At 36.5% G+C, this 18,329-nt stretch overlaps 3 protein-coding genes across 5 annotated transcripts in view; 1 reads left to right on the top strand and 2 right to left on the bottom strand.

The window, feature by feature from the left end:
• Positions 1–18,329, top strand: part of LOC126970614 (uncharacterized protein ZK1073.1) — a 255,934-nt gene that overhangs the window by 75,339 nt on the left and 162,266 nt on the right. The window contains exon 9 of one of the 2 annotated variants that reach the window (XM_050816716.1): positions 10,870–11,162. The exons of the other annotated variant lie outside the window; for it this stretch is intronic. Within the exon in view, the coding sequence (XP_050672673.1) occupies positions 10,870–10,893 (24 nt within the window). The 3' untranslated portion in view covers positions 10,894–11,162. Of the gene's footprint in view, positions 1–10,869; positions 11,163–18,329 lie in introns of those variants that run through there. 2 annotated transcript variants of the gene reach the window in all.
• Positions 515–3,209, bottom strand: LOC126970702 (uncharacterized). Its single transcript, XM_050816798.1, has 2 exons — positions 2,781–3,209; positions 515–1,361 (listed from the first exon to the last, which is right to left on the bottom strand). Exons 1-2 carry the CDS (start codon positions 2,962–2,964, stop codon positions 619–621), a joined length of 927 nt encoding a protein of 308 aa, XP_050672755.1. The 5' UTR covers positions 2,965–3,209; the 3' UTR covers positions 515–618.
• Positions 3,866–15,846, bottom strand: LOC126970578 (tubulin alpha-8 chain-like). Of its 2 annotated transcripts, none has more exons than XM_050816572.1 (9): positions 15,685–15,846; positions 14,773–14,998; positions 12,309–12,481; positions 11,316–11,444; positions 10,502–10,672; positions 9,492–9,632; positions 8,067–8,282; positions 6,297–6,460; positions 3,866–4,644 (listed from the first exon to the last, which is right to left on the bottom strand). In XM_050816572.1, exons 1-9 carry the CDS (start codon positions 15,685–15,687, stop codon positions 4,515–4,517), a joined length of 1,353 nt encoding a protein of 450 aa, XP_050672529.1. In that variant the 5' UTR covers positions 15,688–15,846; the 3' UTR covers positions 3,866–4,514. The 2 variants fall into 2 exon arrangements, with proteins under 2 accessions (XP_050672529.1, XP_050672518.1); XM_050816561.1 differs by having other exon boundaries at positions 14,773–15,001; positions 15,685–15,844.

The raw sequence follows: 18,329 nt of genomic DNA, 5'->3' as shown, positions 1-18,329 counted from the left end.
GACCCACATAATTTTCAAATTAAGGAAGCATGGTACAAGTTTATAATTAAACTTAAGTTTATACGATGTTTGTACAAAAATAATCGAGGCGCTAAGATATGGGATTGAAAAGAAATCAATTATTTAAGCTAAGTTCATATGGCCGCGCGGCACCGCGCGCCGACGCGCGATGTGAGAGTTCACATGACAGGGTATATACGAGCGCCAGTCTGGCATTAACATTGATATACAATGGACGTGGAGGAGGCAATTTGCTTGTGGATTTTATATAGAAGACTGAGACGTCGCAGAAGACGACAAAGGCGATACTGGGTGCATCCAATATTAAGTGACAGACTTTCTTCAAGCCTGTTTGTCACCTTATACCCTAAGTTGAGGTTACATGAAGAAATTTTTTTTAATTATTTCCGTATGTCAGTTGCAACCTTTGATTTTTTATACGATTTCATTGAAAATGATTTAAAATCCAGTGAAAATGCTGTAAGATATTGCATATCACCAAAAGAAAAACTCATTGTAACATTGCGGTAAGTTAACTGTTTATTAATCATAATCACAGTAAAAATTATAAAAAATAAGAAATTATGAGCGAGGCTTCTTGGCAAATTAACTTTTAGTTTAATTGAACAGATCTAATTCTTGAGAATCTTCGTATGACGGGTCACAAGTAACATCACCCGGGGGTGATGTTGCTTGCGATGAACTTGTGGGAGGTGAAGTGTATGAACTAGTTGTATAGCCATATTGTGTTGATTCTCTATCAGAGTACTGCATTGGGTTGCTATATTGAGAACTTTGAAATGAAGCATGATAGTTTCTGGGTGGTCGTTGTGAGCTATATGAAGTAGACGGGTAGTTAAAATCTTCAAGTGGCTGTGCTCGTGTAGCTTGGTATCGTTCTAATAAATTATAAATTTCAATTTTCAGTTTTAAACGCCGGTTTTCAGGAACTTTTTTTATTTCCCTAACCAATGAAAGACAAAATAATTTATCTTCATCGTCATCTTTCTTTTCTGCTGCATTATTATTTCGAGTATTTATGCTTTGTTGTAAAAGATTTGCAAAATGTTCATCGGCAGGGTGAAGTTTGAATTTTTTCCGGGGCACATTTTCTGTTGAAGCTTGAACGCCGCTGCTGTTAACTGCACTATCCAAATCAGGATTCTCTGTAACTTCCGCAACATCAAGGCTGTTGTCAGTTTTTCGTTTCTGGACAACTTGTTTAAGAAATGACAATCTTTGGAAATACGAAAATGAAGATGGTGTTGATGCTGAGGAACCAGACTTCAAATGTTTTGTTTTCTTAAGTTCTTTTACATAGGCATCTCGTAAATTTTTCCATTTTTTTTGCAAAATCGATCCTAGAAAGTAAATAATTAATTATTAGTTTTCATTGCAAAACTATTGAAAAATGTTGTACGATACGGGTGCATAAAGAGTCCTTATGACCTACTCGTACTTTATGCAAATTGTACTTTGTGCACTTTAGGCTCACGTGCCACACTGTAAACACTCGCTATGAATGTGTTTTCTTTGTAGCACTTATTCAGTAAAGATTTCCTTAAAAGAAATAGACATAGACATAGAATTAGGAATAGGAATAGGAGTAGGAATAGGAGTAAGTAGGGGTAGGAATAGGTATGGGAATAGGAATTTGACGAGGAATAGGAGTAGGAATAGAAATGGAATATTTATCGTGGCACGTGAGCATATGCACTTTATGCTCGCGTGCCACACTGTAAACACTCGCTATGCTTGTGTTTTCACTGTAGCACTTATTCGGTAAAGATCTACTTTATGCACGTGTATCTTAAATAACTATTATGTTACAGGTACCTAGCAACTGGTTCTTCATTTGCAGAGTTACAATATGGTTATAAAATTGGCAAGTCTACGATATCGGGTATAATTAAGCAAGTGTGCCAAGTTTTTTGGAGAAATTTAAAAACTTTGGTCATGAGTCCACCAACAAAAGAAATCTGGACACAAATATCTATACAATTTGAAATAAAGCATATTTTCCAAATTGTGTTGGAGCGTTGGACGGCAAACACGTTCGTTTAATACAGCCACCAGAATCAGGATCAATGTATTACAATTATAAACACTTTTTCTCATTAGTTTTAATGGCTTTATGTGATGCTAACTATTGCTTCATATGGATAGACGTTGGAGCTTACGGAAAAGACAGTGATTCGGGTGTTTTCAAGGAAACGTCATTATTCAAAAAACTCTCAGAAAATTCGTTGAACTTACCAGAGCCTAGATCTATCACAAATAATGAGAGCGATGCATTTAAACTACCATACGTAATTGTAGCTGACGAGGCTTTCGCTATGACTAAAAATTTGATGAGACCCTATGGTGGTAAAATGTTGTCAAAAGAAAAAAAAATATTTAACTACCGCCTTTCTTTAGCACGAAGGTATGTCGAATGTACATTTGGCATAATGTGTAACAAGTGGCGTATCTTACACCGGCCAATAGACGTGAAGATAGATTTTGCTGTTGATATCGTCAAAGCTATTTGTGTTTTACATAACTTGGTAAGGATGAGAGATGGTATAAATCAGGATGATATGATCAATCCAGCGCCATTACCTAATGTGAATCCAACTAACAGTGGACGAGCAATCCATGAAGTAGATAATATTCGAACTAAATTCACAAATTATTTTGTTACTGAAGGTAAATTAGATTGGCAAGATAAAATGGTGTAATAGGTGATGATTTTATAAAACTTATTTTAAATAAATAAAACTAATTAAAAAACAACTTACCCAAATTTTTCTTTTTTTCTTCGGAATCATCATTTTTGCAAAAAATTAAAACTAGTTCTTCCCAAGACCTTCTTTTTAATATTTTATTTGAATAATCCTTAGAGTTAAGATTCCAAATCGCATCTCTTTTTTCGATTTCGTCGATAAGCAAATCGATAGGCACAATGTCATCTTCGGTACTCATTGCATCGATCTATGTGTCTTTCCGTCTCAAGGCGCGCGGATCAACTGAACAGGTCGATACAGGTTTGAAATACTTGGGCCGCGCGGCAGCGCGCGGTTCTAGATCTTGCGCGCGGGTCAGAGCGCGCCGCGCGTTGGCGTGCGGTACCGCGCGGTAATGTAGACGATAATTATCGTTTATATTGATCTTGTGCCGCGCGGTTCGTAGTTCCGCGCGGTACCGCGCGGCCATATGAACTTAGCCTTAATTTAATAAAAAATAAGTCATCTTGCACTAACGGAACGTTTTGCGTAATTGATTATTGACATCTACATTTATTTGACATGAGTCATTTTATAAATGGATGTTCCGACACTATCAAACTATCTATGCCTACAGCTCAAATCAGTAATTCAGTACCTAGTAATTCACTTAAGATTCAATAAGATTATTATCGTTTTTTATACCTACTAAAATCAGTAGGTAAGTGTCTTAAAAGATTCGATATCTGTTTGAAAAAAAGAATTATGAATCCTCAATTATTAGCTACTGGCCAACCTTCCACATATATATTATATTATCTTTTAGCAGACAATAATTAGGCATAGACATAAGATACAAATAATTGATTGAACAGTAGATAGATATATATTAATAATTTTAGGTTACATTTTACTTATAGGTTCTTCGTATCTTCTTTCTCCCGCTTTTTAGACTCACTTACGATTAACTTTTTTCTTAGTTTTGTTAAGTTTTACAATTATTAATAAGTTTCCATGATGTACGCAACTTGGTCCCAAAATATGCATTCTAGCCATCATCCTTTAACCTAGCATTATATAGCCGTCTGATACAAGAAATCATAGAAACAATCGATATAAAATGGAGAAAGGATATGAAATCGGGAGTAGTAAATAATATCTTGTGATCACGTAAAACTTTATTTAACAAAATACAACACAGGACTAAACTTTTTAAGACTTTAGATACACAGACATACAAAACAATTACGCTTACAATATAAGCATTGCCACGTCTCGCAATTTGCCAATACTATCATTTCTCTGTCAAACATTTGCTTAAAAATTTTGAATAAAATGTCCTCGAGCACCTTAGCGTCGCAAGATTGTTCGACAGAGAAACACGAGGGAGTGCATTGCTATAAACTCGTTAATTTATAATATTACCGATGCTATTTTCAGATTTAAGTAATAAAGGGGCAAGTTAGCATCATCCGACCTCCGCGGACATTTTCAAACCTTTAGTTAAATTTCACATTACTGCAATAATCAACATTATAACCATTGGGCCGCAGTTTTTATTGCGTCCGCTTTGGTGTCGACGCTTCACGCCCGCTTATCAACGGGACATGTTGGTAACAATGCATTTACTCGATGATCTAATATAACCTTACAGTCACCAATCACCTGGATTTAAATAAGCTGTATCGCTCTGTGTGCAACGTTACCAATAGGTACTCAGCTTCCTACATGAAAAGCGCGCTTTGAATGTTCTGACGAATGGCGAGCGCGTGGCGTGACGTCACAAGCAGTTGACGTCACAGGATGACGTCACATCTCGTCCTCGCCCGGCGGCATGTCCGAGGTCTCAATGGCGACCTCGTCGTAGTCCCGCTCGAGTGCTGCGAGGTCTTCACGCGCCTCCGTGAACTCGCCTTCCTCCATACCTTCGCCGACATACCTGTTAACATATTTTTTTAATTCATCGGAAGAGTAACTGCTTCCAGGCTGCCAATTGCCACTACAATAAATGTCGTCCGAAGTAGACATTTTGACGTTATTTTATATCATCTTTTTAAAGTCAATATTAATTAGTTACATTACTGCAGCGGCCAGCAAAAGAGGCATTAATGGACGAACGTGTATATGTGGGACAAGGCGAAGCCGAAGTACAAATACGTAGGTCAGTCAATATCTAGTTGTGGCCAAGGCTTATATATACAGGGAGCGTACGTTTCATGCCCGTTTCGTCATAATGATGTATTAATATAAACACCATGTTTCAAAAAACGTAGTGACTGATAGTCTATCAACATTTGATTCTAACATAATGGTTTCTGAAATATATTTTTTTTTATAACTAAACATGGATTTATCGGCACAATAAATTAGAGCCTCCATGGCGACTTTGTCCACTAGCGAACCATTTAGATTCCCTATCTTATTAAATTTAACTGAAATGTTTCCGCACGTTTCCTATTTGTGATAAAGAGTAAACTTAGATGTGACTCTGTCAGATAATGTTCTTTCAATGTCCGTCTCATATGATATATATCAGATAACAGTGATTAATGATTAATCATATTTTCCATTATTAAGTATGGATAAATAAACTTGTTGACTACGGAGACGACGAAACTGAGTGATAGTACTTAATTTCATATTACAGAAGAAGCATTTTGTTTCTAACCCATTAAATACTTATTTTTTATATTTCAGAAACTACTACGTTAGTTATAAATTATAAGTAATTCATTTATCTCTAAATAACAAGCATTATTAAATGAAGAGAGACGACATGAAAACCAACAATTCGTTTTTTTCCATCTTGTATGTAGCTTTGCGTCATACGCCTGTCATCGGCATGACATATAGGCTCCCTGCATGAATAGAACTTCAAATAATGCGCGGAAATTAAAACTAAACGATTTTTGCCGCCTCCTCAAATTGGAGACGTTAAAGTTCATCACACTTGAGCTCATTTTGTCGAATACAATTACTTTTCCTCGTTAAGAAGTTAGTGCTAATGTTATTAAAGTGTTCATTTGCTTTTTCTTTCAATAAACAGCTTTATTTTTGCAAGCCAGCTCGAAATTTAAATAAAACCAATAAGTTATGTCCTTGGTTGCCATGTTTTAGAGTAAAAGATCGATACTTTTTTAAATTACACGACAGATTTTAATAATTATGTAATTGATTTGACCGCTAAACCACGATAGATATGTATTTTCATTAAACTTAGCGGCCAGCAAAAGCTCGCATTATTTGGACAGTACAGCAATTTCCATTTATCTCGAAGAAGGTTGCCAAAATAATGCTCAAATTTCCAAGCATGTTTGAGAACATTATAACTAGTAACCTGTTATCTGCAGATATTTAAGCTAGTGAAATTACTGGGCAAATGAGACTTAACATCTTAAGTCTCATGTTGACTAGCGCAATTGTAGCGCCCGCTCAGAATTTTTGGGTCTTTCAAGAATTCTGATCGGCACTGCATTGTAATGGGCAGGGCGTATCAATTACCATCAGTGTAAACGTCCTGCTCGTCTCGTCCCTTATTTTCATAAAATTAAAGATAATCATCTTGTGAGTACATATTTTGAATGAACGAACCAATGCACGAAAGCCCGCTTAGAATACATGAGGTCGAACTTGTGGTCGAGCTTGCCCCAGGCCTCCGCGATGGCTGTGGTGTTGCTCAACATGGACGCAGCTCGCTTCACCTGCGCCAGGTCACCTCCCACCACCACCGACGGGGGCTGGTAGTTTATACCGACCTGAAGACACCAAACATCACCATAAACATCGTACTTACGAACATTTTACTACATCCAGTCCTAGCCCCAACCCCAACCCCTCCTTTGCACAGGAAGCCGGCTAGATTATGGGTACCACAACGGTGCCTATTTGTGCCGTGAAGCAGTAATGAGTAAACATTACTGTGTTTCGGTCTGAAGGGCGCCGTAGCAAGTGAAATTACTGGGCAAATGAGACTAACATCTTATGTCTCAAGGTGACGACGAGTGCAATTATAGTGCCGCTCAGAATTTTTGGGTTATTCAAGAATCCTGAGCGGCATTGCATTGTAATGGGTTGGGCGTATCAATTACCATCAGCTGAACGTCCTTCTCGTCTCGTCCCTTATTTTCATAGAAAAAAACATGCTAGTCTGAGTCATCAGCATCAACGTTGTAATCCTATATAAAGTTATAAAAAAAAACAATAATTAAAATTTTTGGGGTGTAAAAAATAGATGGAAGATTCTCAGACCTACTAATAAATACATCGTACATAAAATGTTTATCGTACTACAATAATCATTATATGAGGGTATGAAAAATAGATTTTGGCCGAGTCAGATCTACCCGATATACACACAAACTTTCAAACAAAGTGGTTTTGCCGTTTCGGAGGAGTTTGGTAACAAACCCGAGAATTTTATATATAAGATAAAATATGAAATGGCTGATCCATGCTTCATGCTTGTGGAGCCTGGACGATCCTGTCTCCAGGTTACTTGTTGACAGTGTATTGATTCATTTTGCACACTCGTCACTAATTTTTTCATATGATAAATCACTTTTTTTTAACTTACACTAGTAATCAAATCACGGCGTTTATTAGGTGCACCGCTTTGTATAAAATATAATGAAAAATCTTATATAATTCTTACATTGCTATTAGACAAGCGATAAAAACAGACCGGGAATATTAGTTTAGTTACGTGACAAGTTACGTCTTACACTCGCGTTTTGTTTGACACTTTTTGGTAGTGTAGTCAAAATGGAGGTTACATCTAAACCCAATTCTTTTCGACGTTTTCACATCTGTCATAGTCTATCTTGTCTTATAAATGATCTAAATGTATAATGCTGGCCATTCTTACTTTTCCAAAATGGTGGAAAATTATTTGACATTCATAAGTGTAATTTTGATCTAATAAAGTGATTTTTTCATTTTTCAATTTCTTATGTTTTTAATGTGATAACCCGGACTTCTGGGGTTAATTACACAAATAAAACATTTTTTTTAAATCGAACCCCCGATTGAGCGAGTCAATTTCCTAATATAAATATATTAGGGTTGAGCAGGTTATCAACTGTAAAGTAGATCCTGTGAAGCCACAACCTGAGAGTTGAACAAAGCATACAAGATTTTATGAACGATACGTCACTGCGAGAGGTCGCGGATTCAAGTTCCGCATCGTTCATATTGTCAATTTTGTTTTCAGTTTTATTTGTATAAAAGAGTTAGATACTAAAAATGTATCATATTGTTATCCATACAATAGAAAAAAAAACATCTTTCAGTGCCAAGATCTCGATTTTTTGCTCGATCCAAGCGACTTCAAACTTCACTAGGCTTGCTATTCTAATGACAAACCTTAAAGCCAGTGGGACACCAATCCACAAAGCGGATACCAGCCCGGCCCTTCATGGCTGCAATGGCAGCGTTCACATCCTTGGGTACAACGTCACCGCGGTACAGCAGACAACACGCCATATACTTCCCGTCACGAGGGTCGCATTTCACCATCTGGTTCTGCGGCTCGAACAGTTCTGAGGTTATCTCCGAGACTGACATGCCTTCGTGATATGCCTGAAATTTAATTTTGAATGACAATAAGGGGCGAGACGTGCAAGAAGCTGATGGTAATTGACACGCCCTGCCCATTACAATACAGTGCCGCTCATGATTCTTGAAAAAAGTGCATGTGAACTTATGTATGCACGCAAGAGGTTATTTGGCTTTACAAAGCAAAAATCTTTAAAATGATTTATTCGTCGTGCTATTCTACGTTTCTGGAAAGAGCAATATTGAAAAAATTTGCAACCATGGCTGTACGGGCTTGAACCTTTTGCCTATCCTAATAATGGACGAAGAAGCCAAAAAAAACGAATGTCGCAAACGTCAGAAAATTTATCGTGCCGTTAATGTCGTGTTACAGTGATGCGCGCGCATCATAAAATTTCACTCATTTTTTCATAACGCGCCTAAAGAAGTATAAGTTCAAAAACCCAAGAATTCTGAGCGGCACTGCAATAGCGCTCGTCACCTTGAGATTAAGATGTGACGTCTCATTTGCCCAATAATTTCACTAGCTACGGCGCCCTTCACACCGAAACAAATTGTTTGAACTGGAATAGGACAAGTATCCAGTACCATATTGACAGCCTACACTTTCAAAAAAGAAACAGGAGCGTAATAGATCTTTACTTATATAATATAAACGAGCATTATTAGTCTGCAGCAGTTAATAAGCATAATTAAGGTTATTATGAAAGTCACTTTATAATTAAACGATGAGTGAGTTACGCCGACCCAACACGGCTAAACCTGCATGCGTTGGCACCCCGTACCTCGACGTAGTGCTGATTGTGCACCCATTGTCTTTTAGCTTTCTTTAAGAGGATTTTGATGATTTTTTTGTGTGTTCCAGTGAATTTGAGATTCCTTAAGATTCTCAATTCAGTCCATATGTCATACTCCTGCCCATGTTAGTGAACTCATAACGGCTGGACTGATTTTTCAAACTTAAGACGTGTTAACATGACAACGTCTGTCGGGTTGGCTAATTAAATATAAATATTGTAAAATAAATATACAAACATACATACATAGATACTATGTATCTATTATGTCCAGCGCTAAAAGTATTTTTATCTATGGATTAACGGATATATTTATCCGTTCTTAAACACGCGGGTGGATTTTCGCATTTTGACTTGATGACCAGTTATTTTGCGGTAGATAGAAGTACTATTTCAGGAAACAAAATCTACAATATGTAAAGCAAATAAAAGTTACCTTATCAGCAGAGACAACTGGCGCATAGGCGGCGAGTGGGAAATGTATCCTCGGATATGGGACCAGGTTGGTCTGGAACTCTGTGAGGTCCACATTCAACGCGCCATCGAAACGCAACGACGCTGTGATTGATGAGACCACCTGCGTATTAACACTTAGCGATAACTTTATTCAAATTCAAATATTTTTATTCAAAATAGGATTTAAAATCACTTATTGAACGTCAAAAACTACCTCCCATTCGAAAGAGACTGCCTCAGACCTGAGAAGGGCCCAAGAAACTCAGCGGGCTTTTTTATATAAAAAATATGGATTACAATGTAATATCGTACTATAAACATTTATAATTAAAGAGCCTGAGGGTGTTCGCTTTATTCCCAGTCCGTGGTGTCATTAAGAAAATCGTTTATGCTATAATAACCTTTCCCACACAAACGTTTTTTAACAATTATTTTAAATTTCGTAACACATTTGTTTTGTACATTTTCTGGGATCATATTGTAGAAGCATATACATTGCCCAACAAAAGACTTACTAACTCGACCCAACCGAGTAGTAGGCATAACAAGTTTATGTTTGTTCCTCGTGTTAACATTATGAATGTCACAGTTTCTAGAGAATTCCTCAATGTGCTTATGAACATACAGAACATTATCAAGAATATATTGAGAAGCAACAGTCAAAATATTTATTTCTTTTAATTTTTCTCTTAATGATTCTTTAGGACCTAGGTTATAAATAGCGCGAATAGCCCTCTTCTGCAGCACTTCTGAATTAATTTCGTTCGTTTTCCGTGTTATTTATACTTCAGGAAATCAACGTAATAAAGTACACAATTTTCTTTTGTGAATAGTTTCCCACCATCTATCGATGTTTGTCTGCGGTTGTCACACTAGTTTTAGTACCGCAGACTATCGCCACATAGCCAACAGCAAACAAAAGCACTTTGACAGCCGCCAGTCCAGTGGGAAATAGTAGAAGTCAGTGCAGGAGCTGCACAACAAACCTACCTGCGATATTAGTCTGTTGAGGTTGGCATATGTCGGTCGTTCAATGGAGAGTCTCCGCCTGCAGATGTCGTAAATGGCTTCGTTGTCCACCATGAAGGCGCAGTCCGAATGACCGATGGTGGCGTGAGTTGTCAGCACGGCGTTGTACGGCTCGACCACCGCTGTTGAAACCTATAACATCACTCAGACTAAAGGAAACGAGATAGCCAGCCGTGGCGTCACAAGCCAGCGTATATTTATTTATTTAATTCAGAGAGATCTCCATATATATTAGTAACAATATTTCTTATGAACTATGTTAGTATTATTAGTCAAATATATTTATAAACCTAGAGCTAACTGTATCCAGTGTTTCTTTTTATCTTTAGGGTGCTGTTACTGCTTACACGTAGAAGCTGCAACATGGAGACCGCTTTTTTGCGCATTATGGCATAGAAATCATCCACAGATGCATTAGCAAACATTCCAGACGCACTACAACGCCACGATAGCCCCAACAGCCTCCTAAACGCATCATTATATTTGACATGTAGAACGCTATAAGATATATTTCATCATAGATCGCGTCTTGTGGAATATAAAATAAATGACTTTAAAAAAGGACTATCCCATTCTGAATTGTTTCATGTACTATGAATCATAAACTATGTTTATATTTTGATTTTGGTAGTATTTTATTTCATCAAACAATCGTTCTGCTTGGCGTGAAAAATTATCCACCGTTGCCGAGGTACACGTGTCGATGCTTTTACTTACCCAAATAAAGAGGTTATTAAAATTCTTCTATAAAGCATCATGGATGTAAGTTTCTAACCTGGGGTGCTGGATAGATAGCAAATTCTAATTTGCTCTTCTTTCCGAACTCATCTGATAGCTTCTCCATCAGCAGTGAGGTAAACCCAGACCCTGTTCCTCCTCCAAACGAGTGAAACACGAAGAAGCCCTGCGTTAATACAATAATGTGGTGAACAACAATATTTGTGTCAGTCGTTAACGGATGACCATAAGGCTCACTTAATGGAAGGTTTTTACGGAAGGGAAACACATAGGGGAACACAAGGTATATAGTTTTTTGTGATAATAAGGGATGAGACGAGCAGGACGTTCAGCTGATGGTAATTGATACGCCCTGCACATTACAATGCAGTGCCGCTCAGGATTCTTGAAAAACCCAAAAATTCTGAGCGGCACTAAAATTGCCCAGTAATTTCACTAAATACGGCACCCTTTCGACCGAAACAATGATGCATACACATTACTGCTTCACGGCAGAAATAGGCGCCGTTCGTGCTACCCATAATCTAGCCGCCATACTGTGCAAAGGAGTCACCTGATGTCAATTGGTCACCACCGCTCAAGTTCTCCTGCAACACTAGAGGATTTGCAGGAACGTTGCCGGCCATTGGAAAGGAGTAACAAACATTTTTATTTTATTTTAACTTCAAAGGAGTTTCCCAAACTTATAACGAAATGTGAATTCCACATTTCAAAGCCCATCTTCATATTTGTATCAGACGTTAATCGTCCCATCGGAATTTCATAATTAATAAACTTTACCGCCTTAAATTGCCATATACTACAACGGGAAAAATAAAAGCCAGGATAAAAAAAGAACTCAAATGAAAATAATCTGGCTTAAAGATTTAAAGTTTGATCGGTTTGGAAATATTGTAACCAGAAATGTGACCCACTAACTGTTCATAATATGAATTTCTTGTATGTTCGCGTGGCTATAGGACGCAAGACATCAATATGCCGCGCGTAGAAGTGGTATAAACCGGGTGATTTCTTTAATACTTCAACCCACCTGAAGGCCAGTGCACTGATCTGCCAATTTCCTGATGCGCTCCATAACTGGCCCAAGTACATCGCGACCAGTGGAGTAATGGCCTCTAGCATAGTTGTTCGCTGCATCCTCCTTGCCAGTTATCAGCTGTTCGGGGTGATATAACTGACGGTATTCTCCGGATCGAACCTCATCTTAAAAAATTTAGCATAGTTATTTAACATTCAATAACTCCACCTCGTTCATAAATTTTGTTTTCAAATTTTTGTAATTAATCTCAGAAGTGAGGGTAATCACATAAAAAAAAATCATTAAGATTTGAAAGAGCGACATCTCAATTTCTTAATATGCAATTATTGGGATTGAGCAAGTTATCAACTATAAAGTAGATCCTGTAGATGAAGCCACAACCTGAGAGTTGAACAATACATGCAAGATTTATCAACGATACGATTAAGTAGCGGGTTCGAGTCCCGCATCATTCATAAATTTTGTTTTCAAATTTCCTTTGTATTTTCAACTTATGAAAATATAAATTGAAATGTGACATGAAAGAACCAAATGAAAAGCTGTGTCAAGGTTTCTTTTGTGATCAACGCCTAAACTATCTTGCAACACCAGAGACGACTTGCCATTTCTGGTGGATGATGGTGGCTTATTGTGAATCAACTATTGAATCTTACTGAATCTAAAAATAACCTATGGCTAGATCCCAGATACATAATATGGGGTCAAATATTAGACAATTAACTGACATAGATACGGCGCGATTAGTTTACTTTAGTTATTTTCATAGTGTTAAATTCTGTGGAATATTGTTATGGGGCAGTGCAGCCGATCTAAATACCATCTTTGTGCTGCAGAAGAGGGCTATTCGCGCTATTTATAACCTAGGTCCTATATTGTTTATACTATTACTATTGCTACTACTATTTACTTATACTATTACTGGTTTAGCGCAAATAACTAATTGTTAAATAGTCATAAAACCAAATATATTAAATATACCACCCCAAATGTGAAAAATGTAGATGCGAGTATTTTATTAAACGGAGAGGTGGAAAAACCAGTGGAATCTACTATATTTATTAGCTCTTGATTCCAAATTACAATGGGGCCCCAATATTGAAGGATTGGCGAATAGGCTTAGTTCTGTAGCACATGCGGTTACAAAAATTAGACAGTTAACTGACATAGATACGGCGTGACTAGTATTTTTAGTTATTTTCATAGTATTATGTCCTATGGTATATTGTTATGGGGCAGTGCGGCCGATATTAATACCATCTTTGTGTCGCAGAAAGGCAGGGCTATTCGCGCTATTTATAACCTAGGTCCTAAAGAATCATTAAGAGAAAAATTAAAAGAAATAAACATTTTGACTGTTGCTTCTCAATATATTCTTGATAATGTTCTAAATGTTCATAAGCACATTGAGGAATTTGCTAGGAACTGTGACATTCATAATGTTAACACGAGGAACAAACAAACTTGTTATGCCTACTACTCGGTTAAGTCGAGCTAGTAAGTCTTTTATTGGGCGATGTATATGCTTCTACAATATGATCCCAGAAAATGTACAAAACAAATGAATTTGAATGGGTGGTAGTTTTTGACGTTCAATAAGTGATTTTGAATCCTATTTTGAATAAAAATATTTGAATTTGAATTCGAATTTGAATATAGTCCAGTGCCCACTGAAAATCAGTGTCGAGCTTCAGACTGCTCGATGTAGTGGGCCTCCGATTGGCAACACTAAAGTGATTGCACTGCTCTTCAATGTTATTGTTCTCTTTAAATTTCACTTGGTCTGTTTTATATATTTTTATATTATTTTTCTTTATTATTGCTATATAAAATTATGTCTAAGTTACATATTTTGATTCCTTTTTATTTTATAAATTATGACCTTTGTTAAGTAGTGTAATTATGTTGCTAATAAAGTTTATTATTATTTAAGAATTATTACGAAAAAAATTAGAGAAATAAACATTTTAAATGTAGAATATCAATATATATTTGATAATGTTATGTATGTACAAAACCACATTAGCGTATTTCAGCCTACTACTCGGTAGTCGAGTTAGTCTTTTATCGGGTAATATAATTTAAACTTTTAGAATATGATCCCATAAAATTGTACAAATAAATTAATGAGTCTTACGAAATTGTTAAGAAACGTTTTTGTGGTAAAAGTTACTACAGCATAAATGAGTTTCATAAAAGACATCAGAGATTTAAAATGGAACGACCGCCCTCAGGCTATTAAATTATAAATTCTATTAAACGATATTACATTGTAACCATATTTTTGTGAAAAAAGCAGCCCGCTGAGTTTCTAGCGCTACTACTTAGGTCTGAGGCATACTGTTTGGAATCTTAATTTGGATAGAAATAATTGAGTTTGATTTTGAGTTTGTAGGAATTATAAGATAAATATAGGAATTGCAATATGCCGCATTGGAAGTTCAACGATTGTACTTACCAATAACTGTAGGCTCCAGATCTACCATCACGACCCTTGGCACCATTTTCCCCCGGTCGGCCTCCGAGAAGAACGTGTTGAAGCAAGAGTCACTAGAGCTAGGGTCGGTCTCACACGCAGGAAGAGTGCCATCAGGTCTGATGCCATGCTCGAGGCAGTACAGCTGCCAGCAAGCCACGCCCATCTGCACCCCCGCCTGTCCCACGTGGACTGAGATGCACTCCCTCTGCTCAAAACAAAATTGTCGAGAAATGGCAAAGCCATGGCTGATAAATTTGATTAACACCACAGTTTACAGCCTCTAATAAAAAATACAATGTGAAATTACTGGTCAAATAAGACTTTAACTATCTTATGTCTCAAGGTGACGAACACAATTGTAGTGCCGCTCAGAATTATTGGGTTTTTCAAGAATCTCGAGCCGCACTGCATTGTTATGGGCAGGGCGTATCAATTACCATCAACTGAACGTCCTGCTCGTCTCGTCCCTTACTGTCATAAAATAATCATGACAGAATCTCATGTATTTTACATCAAATGAAAAAAAAACTGACAGTTTTGGTTACAGATTGGTACATTGCTTAAAATGATTGTTTCTTTGGTCATAAATTGAGATTGCAGAAGTTAGGATATTTATATTTCACATTTTTATATAATTTCAATTCAATTGCCAAATGTTTTTTCTTTGCACTAGAATATTTTAAATTAATTGAATCGGACTAGAATATTTTGTAAGCGGTTCATTTATACCTAACTGAAAAGGATATAATGTACATTTCAATATGTTATACCCAATTTATAAAAGTATTCAGAAAGAAAAATTAACGTTATTACAATTAAGCCTATAAGCAAGCACTGAAAATGCCATATCAATAACTAAAATACCAATATTATTATTAAATATAAACTTACCATAATGAATACTACAAATTTTGTGAAATCCGGTGTAAAATAAATATAAAAACCGTGTAGACTAAAACAGTTTTACAAAAATTTTAGGTGAACAAAAATTTTGAAAAAAATACTAATGCCCTGTCGATGGGCAGCTCGGATATATTGTACTTCAAAAATGTTCCATATCAAACTCAAATAGATTTAGGATTAAATATTTGAAATTTCTTAACAGCCAGGATCATAATTATACTTAATATAAAAAGAGGTCTTATATTTCACGTTTAAACTTTTTACTAACCACTCAACATAAACGTCTTAAATTAATATAAAACCCTATACATATATTGATAAATCATATATTATTTGCAGGCGTATGTTTGCATAATATGTAAATGTATGTTTACCAGTACTCGGCTATTAACTGCAAGTTCGATTAATTCCCAGATTCTGAAGATGACATATATATTTACAAGTAAGTATAAAATAATATTAGTATAAAAAAATTTAAACGTAAACTTAAATAATTTTGAACCAAATAAAAAATTCACTTCGCCACAGCCGAAAGACGTCCAGCTGGACAAAGGCCTCCTCCAACTAGAACAGGATATTAACTGAAAAGTAGACCCTGTAGATAGAGCCTTAGCTGAGAGACTGCAATAAGCATGCCTAGATTCTTGAACACATCCATTGAGTCCAGAGCATCTTTCCATATCTTTTATATCCTAATCAAAACATCTAGTTTATGTTTTTGTCGATAATATCAATATAACAGTATTCTTCTAATTGTATATACGATGTTAATGCCTGGAAACTGTATGTCAGTGCCACTCTACAATTGACTGGACCGATTAAATGGCGTAACTTTTATTTCAAAAAATGAATTGACAGAAAGAAATCTATTTATTTGTTACAAACACAATATTTACATAATATAATGGAAAAAACATATATATAAAACAAATTTGAGTGTTTCTCACAAATTGGTCACACTTCAGCATAATGCTGATTACTGTTGCAACCAGCGCTGATCTTCCAGTGGGACCACTAAATGACGCCACACACGAATGCCATAAGTAGCGCCCGCCTTTCTAATTACACTTCTTACACGTTTATCTTAGGTAGCAGGTTCTTCGTTAACCTTACCTCATGTAACTATAGTTCAAGATATTATACATACAAAAATTTTAACAAGCATACTAGATTGCACTGGTGTCTATAGTTAGCAGATCCTCTTTTTTTTTGTGCTCAAAAATAAATTTCTTTAATTTAGCTTTTAAACAAGGTAAATTACGTTGGCTCCGGATTGGTGGTGGAATATTATTCCAACATTTCCTCGCTGCATATCGAAAACTGCCTTTAAATGCAGCAGAGAAATGCCGCTCTGTTTCCAGTTGCAACGAGCATTGCCGGGAACATTGAGGCCTGGTCGCTGCCAACCACTTCAACTTTGTGCTAAGATAAGACGGTTTTTGTGCTTAGATAAGACATTTTTCGGATTGGGATTCATTTCCCAAATACCACAGTTTCAAGACGAAGGTTTTCAACCAGTGTGCGTTGCTAGTGCTAGTTGCTATAACTTACGGTACGCAAACGTGGTCGATCATAAAGTCCTCGAATGGCCACACACACCACGACCACGTACCGGAAGACGCAGTGTTGGTAGGCCTCCCACAAGATGGACCGGGCATCTGGTCAAGATCGCCGGAATACGTTGGAAGAGGGCAGCGCAGGACAGATCGTCGTGCAAATCTTTGGGGGAGGCCTTTGTTCAGCAGTTGACGTCTTCCGGCTGATGATGATAATGATATTTAGTTGATATTCCTTGAGGGTGTAACGTCGGATACTTGGTTATTTTTATCTCTTAATGCTTTTACTCAATCTGATTATCGTGTGCAGCGGGTGAATAGACTCCGGTCCACAGACCTCGCCTTCGCAACTCAGCACACAAAAGGCACTTTATATGAGACTCCCACCTTACGAACATATGAGCAGACTAGTAGAAGTCAGAGAGTCCCAGTAGAAATGCCGTTACAAGCCCATTCAATGAAAGAAAACACAAATGTCTACGGTTTAGTGTAAGGGTGCCAAGTAGGTTGTTCGCGAACGTAGAGCTAATAATAGATAGACGGAACAGAAATTGAAATATATTTATTTAGTTACCATAGGGAGCTTCAATAACATAAATATTGCAACAACAATTGGTTGACGTCATGAAGCCACATGAGTTCGTAAAGAGGCTCTGACATGCGGAGAAGAACTGATAAGAAACTCCCAGCCCATACCTAAAATGTATAACAACAATTTTAGGTGGCCTGCGCGGAACCAGACGTTATTATAATATTTCACTTTTCTAGAACAGAAGCAGAAACGAGCTTTCGGGTCAGTTTGAAATAGCTTTTCAAAGACCTTTGGTTTGGGCAATTGATAATTTATTTATTGAAAAGACCAACAGCATAAATATTACAAATTAGTCTTAAAAATTAGTGTACATATAATAGCCAATTACAGGTCTCTCTATATAAACAAAAATCAACTAATGAGTTTTCAACTTAAATTACTTTAACTTATAAACAAAAAAAAAACGATTTATGAACTTCAACTTAATTTACTTTAACATAATAATATGTATAGTTTAAACATTAAAAGAATAATATTATGCGTAT

The sequence above is a fragment of the Leptidea sinapis genome, chromosome 1, assembly GCF_905404315.1.
Source record: "Leptidea sinapis chromosome 1, ilLepSina1.1, whole genome shotgun sequence".
In the NCBI taxonomy this organism is placed as follows: Eukaryota; Metazoa; Arthropoda; class Insecta; order Lepidoptera; family Pieridae; genus Leptidea; species Leptidea sinapis.
The sequence above is the reverse complement of the archived record's forward strand: the minus strand, read 5'-3'. Positions and strand labels throughout refer to the sequence as shown.

Excerpts from the sequence above, each read along its gene's own strand:
- LOC126970702 (XM_050816798.1), bottom strand. The coding sequence starts at position 2,964 with ATGAGTACCGAAGATGACATTGTGCCTATCGATTTGCTTATCGACGAA. Across the intron at positions 1,362-2,780 it reads AGAAAAAAAGAAAAATTTGG|GATCGATTTTGCAAAAAAAA; the intron begins GTAAGTTGTTTT and ends TTTACTTTCTAG.
- LOC126970578 (XM_050816561.1), bottom strand. Across the intron at positions 11,445-12,308 it reads ATCAGTGCACTGGCCTTCAG|GGCTTCTTCGTGTTTCACTC; the intron begins GTGGGTTGAAGT and ends GTATTAACGCAG. Across the intron at positions 10,673-11,315 it reads CTATCTATCCAGCACCCCAG|GTTTCAACAGCGGTGGTCGA; the intron begins GTTAGAAACTTA and ends GTGATGTTATAG.